The sequence below is a fragment of the Heteronotia binoei genome, chromosome 2 (assembly GCF_032191835.1).
Source record: "Heteronotia binoei isolate CCM8104 ecotype False Entrance Well chromosome 2, APGP_CSIRO_Hbin_v1, whole genome shotgun sequence".
In the NCBI taxonomy this organism is placed as follows: Eukaryota; Metazoa; Chordata; class Lepidosauria; order Squamata; family Gekkonidae; genus Heteronotia; species Heteronotia binoei.
Genome location: NC_083224.1, coordinates 4,119,772 through 4,127,142, shown reverse-complemented (window position 1 = coordinate 4,127,142; position 7,371 = coordinate 4,119,772). Strand labels below are relative to the sequence as shown.

General features: G+C 40.3%; 2 protein-coding genes across 2 annotated transcripts in view; both read right to left on the bottom strand.

The window, feature by feature from the left end:
* Positions 1-3,814: 3,814 nt before the first annotated feature.
* On the bottom strand, positions 3,815-5,713 carry LOC132590313 (zinc finger protein 391-like; the record flags this gene model as incomplete). Its single annotated transcript, XM_060263378.1, has 2 exons — positions 3,815-3,908; positions 5,130-5,713. Coding segments are annotated over 2 exons (678 nt in total), but the record flags the coding sequence as incomplete, so codon positions are not given.
* Positions 5,714-6,391: 678 nt separating this feature from the next.
* Positions 6,392-7,371, bottom strand: part of LOC132590309 (oocyte zinc finger protein XlCOF6.1-like) — a gene marked incomplete at its 3' end in the record, with an annotated part of 34,037 nt that continues 33,057 nt past the window's right edge. The window contains exon 4 of the mRNA XM_060263366.1: positions 6,392-6,825. Coding sequence (XP_060119349.1) covers positions 6,392-6,825 — 434 coding nt within the window. The remainder of the gene's footprint in view (positions 6,826-7,371) is intronic.

The window sequence follows — 7,371 nt, the reverse complement described above, 5'->3', positions numbered from 1 at the left end:
CAGGTTCAATCCCTGGCATCTCCAAAAAAGGGTCCAGGCAAATAGGTGTGAAAAACCTCAGCTTGAGATCCTGGAGAGCCGCTGCCAGTCTGAGAAGACAATACTGTCTTTGATGGACCAAGGGTCTGATTCAGTATAAGGCAACTTCATATGTTCATTGCTTCTGTTATCTCTTGCATTGTTATTGAATACCCTAATGATTTTTTCTGTTCCTCTGATATTTGTTTCAATTTACTTTGTTTCAAATAATTTTCTTGATCAAGTTCTGAAACTTCTTGCCCACTATAAAGTTTTTGGAAAAAATTTATTACAGTTTCTTCTATTTGTTTTTTTTGTGTCACAACCACCTTGTTTTCATCCTTTAAAGATCCAATAATTTTCTTTTCTCTTTGCTTTCTCAATTTATAAGCTAACCATCTGCTGGTTTTGTTTGCATTCTCGAAATAATTTTGTTTGGTCCATTTTAATTTTTTCTCCAATTCTTATGCCAACAACAAATTAATTTGATGTTGTATTATCTGGATCTTCATTCTAATTTCTTCTGTATTTCTAACCTTTTGCAATTTCTCTTGTTTGCTTAAATTGTTAAGTAATTCATTATATTTTTGCATTCATTCCCTTTTTCTTTTCGCCGAATAGCTAATTGCCATACCTCTGAAGAAAGCCTTAAAAGCATCCCATATTATTTGTATCGGTGTATCCGCTTCTCGGTTACAATCAAAAAACATTTTTATCTTATCTTTTGCTTCTTTCATGAATTCTTGGTCTTTAAGTATTTGGGTATTTAATATCCACCGAATTCGAGTTGGTAATTTTTGCAAAACAATCTGAATCGGATTATGGTCCGCATATGTTTTTGGAAGAATATTGGCTTGTTCTATTGTTGTGGCTAAGAACATGGACATCCAGCACATGTCGATTCTGGACCAGGATCTGTGTACATGTGAAAAATAAGTAAAATCCACCGTAGAAGGATTTTTCAGTCTCCATGCATCTACCAAACTCAGCTCGTCTGCCATCTTAAAGAAGCTCTTTGGTAAAGACCCCTGCAATTTTTTAGCTTTTTTCTTCTCTGTCTTCTTATCCTTGCTTACATCATATACTGCATTGAAATCTCCAAAGATGTAGTAATTCGTGGCTTCAAATTCATTCAATTTCTTATGTAGGTTAACAAAGAATTTTTCTTGGCTGTTATTGGGTGCATATATGTTGCCAATTATTATTCTTTTCCCGTCTATCTCTACTTCTACTAGTAAAATCCTTCCCAAGTCTTCACTATAAAGTACATTCGATTTTATATATTCCTTCACATAAATAGCAACTCTTCTTTTTCTTTTTAAATCTGATGCTATGTATAGTTGACCCAATTTTTTGTTTTGTAAAAATCTCGAATCTTCTTTTTTAATGTGGGTTTCTTGAAGACAAATTATATCCGATTGTGTTTTATTTAATTGAAGAAAAGTTTTTTTCCTTTTTTCTCGGTTCATTTAATCCATTAATATTGACCGATGTAATTCTCAATCCCGCTTTATTCATTTTCTTTCAGTTACTATCCAATATCTTCTTTTTCTCTTTAGCTGTTTGTAGTCTTGTCTTTATTCTACCTTTCCCTCCTCTTGCAACTTCACCTTCTTCAATACTACTTGGATCTTCTTCTTCTTCTTTATTATCTTCTAGTTCAGAATCTTGGCTATCTGAGTCTACATATTTGCTCCAAAAATCCTGCACTTTATCTAAAGATGTTAGATTGAACCTTTTGCTTTGGTAGGTAAAAAGGACGCCTTCCGGGACTAGCCATCTGAATGGAATTGACTGTTCCATTAACCATCCCGTTAACCTCCTATATCCCATTCTTCTGTTTCTTATACTCCATGGGATATCTTTCAGGACTTTTATTTTATTTCCTTTCCATGTCAATTCTGCTTCATGTATAGTTCTTAAAATCCTCTCACTTGTTGAAGCTCTCATAAATTTTACATGTACCTCCCTCGGCAGTTTGTGGTTTTTTTGTATATGAGGTTGTCACTCTCCTAATATAATCAATTTCTTTCTCTCCTTTTATTATTTGTTCTTCTTGTGAAGATAGAATTTCAATAACTGTTTTATAGATACCCTCCCCTTTTTCTTCAGGAATATTTTGCAATCTCAAATTATATAGAGCTTTATCCCATTCAATTCTAGCTATTCTATCTTCCAACTGTGAAGATTGATCTTTAGATTCTCTCAACTTAGATCTTATCACCTTCCCTTGTTCTTCCAAAGTTCCCACTTTTGCTGACAGTTTGTGAATTTGTTGCGTGTTTGCCAATAGCTGTTGCTGAATTGTCTACTTTCTCATTCGTCTTTTTTATCTCTTCCTTAAACTCCGTCTTAATTTCTTCCAGAGCTTCCTGATTCTGCTTGAATCCTGCCACCATTATACTTTGTAATTTATCAATGGCATCTTGATTAATTGTTGTTGTTACTGACTTCCCTAGTCTAGGGGATGAACCCTGTAACATTTTTTTTTGTTTTAGTCTTCATTGCTTGCCAAATTACGAATTTATTTTATCCTATCTTCTCTTACTATTTGTCTTAAGGTCCAAATTGAACCTTTCCCCTTATTTCTTATATTCTGATACTATTTATATCCCCCACACTTCTCTAATTAATAGCTCTACTTACCTTTATCTCTATCTGCAAATTATTTAACAATTCTACCATTTAATTAACAATCTTAATATCATTCAACACTCTATATCAGTCTAATATCCCCCTATACACAATAGTATCCCAATTAAATTAATCAACAATTACACTAGATATTTTCTCTTTAAGACGACAAATCTCATTCAGAATAGTCCCACCTTTCCGTCTTTCCTTTTTTCTTCTTTTTCCCAGCAGGCTCTATAAATAGGTCTTAGTCCACTAGGAATCCCACCATTTTAAAATGCAAAATCCTTATTTTAGTTCCTCTGTCTTAAAGTCTGGTCCACCTTTTATATTCAAAGTTAATTCCAGTAAAAATACTTTTTTCAAACAAACCACTCTTCAAGAGAGAGATAGCCGCAGCTAAGTTTGCTGCTAAAAACTATCTCTCCCTCCTTTTCCTCGAACAAGCTGCTGTGTTGTCATTTTCTTTCTCTGCTCTTTCTTTTAACCTTTCTTCTTCCTTCTTTACCTAGTTCAAAATTTCCCCAACATCCTTCCCTTTTCCTTCTTTACTCTTACTTATTTCTTCCCAAAAGCTTTCTGCATTTCCACTTTATAACTTCCCCCTTCTTTCTTCCTTCTCCTTCCTCCCGCCACACAGACACTTCCCCCTTCCTTCCCAAACCTTCCCTGTTCTTTCTTCACTTTCAAACATCGTCTTCTTTCACCTCTCAAGTCTCGATTCTCCGCTTCTCTGCTACCATGCGCTGTCCAAATTCTCCGTTCCGTCTTCCTCTCCCTTTCTCAGCATTCACCACATTGACAATTCCGCAATCTCCATCTCTGTCTTCTTCATCTTCTACGCCATCCTCTCCGCCGCCATTAATCCGTCTTCATTCTCTCAGCCGCCATCAATCCCTCCACTCACAACCTTGAGCTTTCCCATCTGTCTCCCACCTCTCGACTCTCCACCTCTTCATTCACTTTCTCCAAGCTCGCCACAATTTTCTGTGTTTTTCTTGTCGCTCCGCCTCTACCTCATTCACCCCGTCACCATTCTGGTCGTCTCCGTCTTCCTCCTATTCTCCGCCATCGTTCGTCTCTTCACCACACCGCCCTCTCTGTCAGCTGCCAGTAGGTAGGTATTTCTACTCCTTCCTACTGCCCATATTCTAGATAAAAGTCAGACCTTGAGATGATTTGATGGAGCTTCGCTTGGTCCTTCATGCTCCTTTTTCAGCAGCCCAGTTACTGCTAGAAGCACTTGCAGCCTCTGCCTAGAGAAAGGTTGGAGACGTGAGGAGAAGCCTCCGCTGCTTCCCTCAAATTTCCACCAGCTCTCCTGGCTGCGGTGTGTCATCTGACACTCCTTTAAGGGGTACCCACCAAAGGAGGTCCCCTCTGAGGCTTGCAAATACAGAACGTTCCCACCAGCTATGGGACTTCGTTCCGTGTCACTGCGCCATCTTGCTGAATCTCCGAGACAGAAAGTTTCAAGCTCTCAGACCCAGGTGACCAGGAGGGTAAAAGGCTAATTTCCCTAAAGGAAGGCCTCCAGCAGCATTAAAGAGCCTGCCACCCAATCAAGGCCAAAAGATAAAGTATCATTTGCAGGTGTAGGATGCTTAGGGAGAACACACCAAAGCCCCAGCTGGAATACTTCACAGATGGTTAGAAAAGCATTCCTTTGGTAGCTGGAGCCAAAGCAACTTACAATTTGTGTTGCAGGTCAGACATGTGAGAGGGAACAAACTTCAATAACAAATGATACTTCTGTTCACCCCAGCCCCCACAATCAGATGGGAAAAAAATTACTGTTTACAATAATAATATAGTAATTTACAATAATTTCATAGCAGTATTCATCAACTTATTAAAACTAATTTCAAAGGACCAGATAGCTATGTATAAGGAGTATAAGTCTCATATACCTGATACGCATAATAATCTCTTAAACAACCTATGAACATTCCTTAGTTCAGCTTTGTTTTCTGAGATTAATAAACAATCTAGGGTTGCCAACCGCCTGGAAGAAGAGTCTGGTGTCCTTCTAATACCATATGCAGTAGTGGGATGTATATGAAAGCTTCAAACACGGCTCAAGTTTCTTACATATTTAGAGCATTTTTAAATATTTCTTCCTGGTTACACTAACATTTCTGTGTACATTCAAGCTTTCTACAATAGTTTATATAGTGCCAGTTCTTTATACGGATTGTGGCTCTTTTTTAGTTATAAAATAAGATAAAAGCTGCTTTAACAGGCTAAGCAATTACATGGTTTCTATTCTTTGGGGGTTTTGGTGTCGCTGAAGAGTGTCACTCTGACTAAATCTGTTTCCATGCTCTGAGCATTGAAAATGTCTCTCAGTTGGGTGGGTTTTCTGATGACTTTGAAGACTGCCACTCCGACTGAATCTCTTTCCACACTCTCAGCATTCAAAACGTCTCTCCCTTGTGTGGGTTCTCTGATGACTTTGAAGATGACCACTCCGACTGAATCTCTTTCCACACTCTGAGCATTCAAAAGGTTTCTCCCCTGTGTGGGTTCTCTGATGACTTTGAAGACTGCCACTGTGACTGAATCTCTTCCCACACTCTGAGCATTCAAAAGGTCTCTCCCCTGTGTGGGTCCTCTGATGACTTTGAAGATGACCATTCTGACTGAATCTCTTTCCACACTCTGAGCATTCAAAAGGTCTCTCCCCTGTGTGGGTTCTCTGATGCTTTTGAAGACTGCCACCCTGACTGAATCTCTTTCCACATTCTGAGCATTCAAAAGGTCTCTCCCGTGTGTGGGTTCTCTGATGACTTTGAAGATAGCCACTCCGACTGAATCTCTTTCCACACTCTGAGCATTCAAAAGGTCTCTCCCCTGTGTGGGTTCTCTGATGACTTTGAAGACTGCCACTGTGACTGAATCTCTTTCCACACTCTGAGCATTCAAAAGGTCTCTCCCCTGTGTGAGTTCTATGATGCCTCTGAAGATTCCGTCTCTCACTGAACCGCTTTCCACACTCTGAGCATTCAAAAGATCTCTCCCGTGTGTGAGTTGTCTGATGGCTTTGAAGATGGCTACTGTGACTGAATCTCTTTCCACACTCTGAGCATTCAAAAGGTCTCTCCCCCGTGTGGGTTGTCTGATGCATCTGAAGAGTCCGTCTCTCACTGAATCTCTTTCCACACTCTGAGCATTCAAAAGGTCTCTCCCCTGTGTGGGTTCTCTGATGACTTTGAAGATTGCCACTGTGACTGAATCTCTTTCCACACTCTGAGCATTCAAAAGGTCTCTCTCCTGTGTGGGTTCTCTGATGCCTTTGAAGAGTGCCACTCTGACTGTATCTCTTTCCACACTCTGAGCATTCAAAAGGTCTCTCCCCTGTGTGAGTTCTATGATGCCTCTGAAGATTCCGTCTCTTATTGAACCTCTTTCCACACTCTGAGCATTCAAAAGGTCTCTCCCCTGTGTGGGTTCTATGATGATTTTGAAGAATGCCGTTCTGACTGTTTCTCTTTTCACTTTCTAAACAGTCAAAAGGTCTCTCTCCTTTGTGGATTCTCTGATGCTTGTGAAGATTCCCTCTCTCACTGAATCTCTTTCCACACTGTGAGCATTCAAAAGGTCTCTCCCCTGTGTGGGTTCTCTGATGCCTTTGAAGACTGCCACTGTGATTGAAACTCTTTCCACACTCTGAGCATTCATAAGGTCTCTCCCCTATGTGGGCTCTCTGATGACTTTGAAGACTGCCACTGTGACTGAATCTCTTTCCACACTCTGAGCATTCAAAAGGTCTCTCCCCTGTGTGGGTTCTCTGATGACTTTGAAGACTGAAACTCCGACTGAATCTCTTCCCACACTCTGAGCATTCAAAAGGTCTCTCCCCTGTGTGGGTTCTCTGATGACTTTGAAGATGACCATTCTGACTGAATCTCTTTCCACACTCCGAGCATTCAAAAGGTCTCTCTCCTGTGTGGGTTCTCTGATGCTTTTGAAGATTGCAACTCCGACTGAATCTCTTTCCACACTCTGAGCATTCAAAAGGTCTCTCCCCTGTGTGGGTTCTCTGATGACTTTGAAGAGAGTCACTCCGACTGAATCTCTTTCCACACTCTGAGCATTCAAAAGGTCTCTCCCGTGTGTAAGTTCTCTGATGACTTTGAAGATGGCCACTCTGACTATTTCTCTTTTCACTTTCTAAACAGTCAAAAGATCTCTCCCCTTTGTGGATGCTCTGATGCTTGTGAAGATTCCCTCTCTCACTGAATCTCCTTCCAAACTCTGTGCATTCAAATGGTTTCTCCCCTCTTCGTTGTCTTTGGTGCAGAGGGAGCTGTGATCTGGTTTTGAAGTACTTTACACACTGAACGGATGTACTTGCCCTCATTATCCTCTGCTTTGGAAAACGTGCATTATGTCGTCTTCCATCTCTCTTCTCAGCTGTATGGCTGCCTTTCTTTCTCTTAGGTCTTCCTGGATTCCTGATGTTTTCTTTCAAGTCCACCTTTTCAACTCGATCTGGCAACTGCTGATCCAGTTTCTCACCCTCCTCATTGCTCTGATCATCCTGGGCTGGAATAAGAAGAGAGATCCCATTAACAACTGGAGGGCAGGTAAGTTCTAAAGGCATCGATGTTACTGCAGGAGGAAAGGACTGAGGGCCCTTCGGCCTCCTTTGGTTTACCTGATCTTAACCTCTCTGTCACCCTCCCCAGATATCTAGTCTTTCAGGATACCTCATCC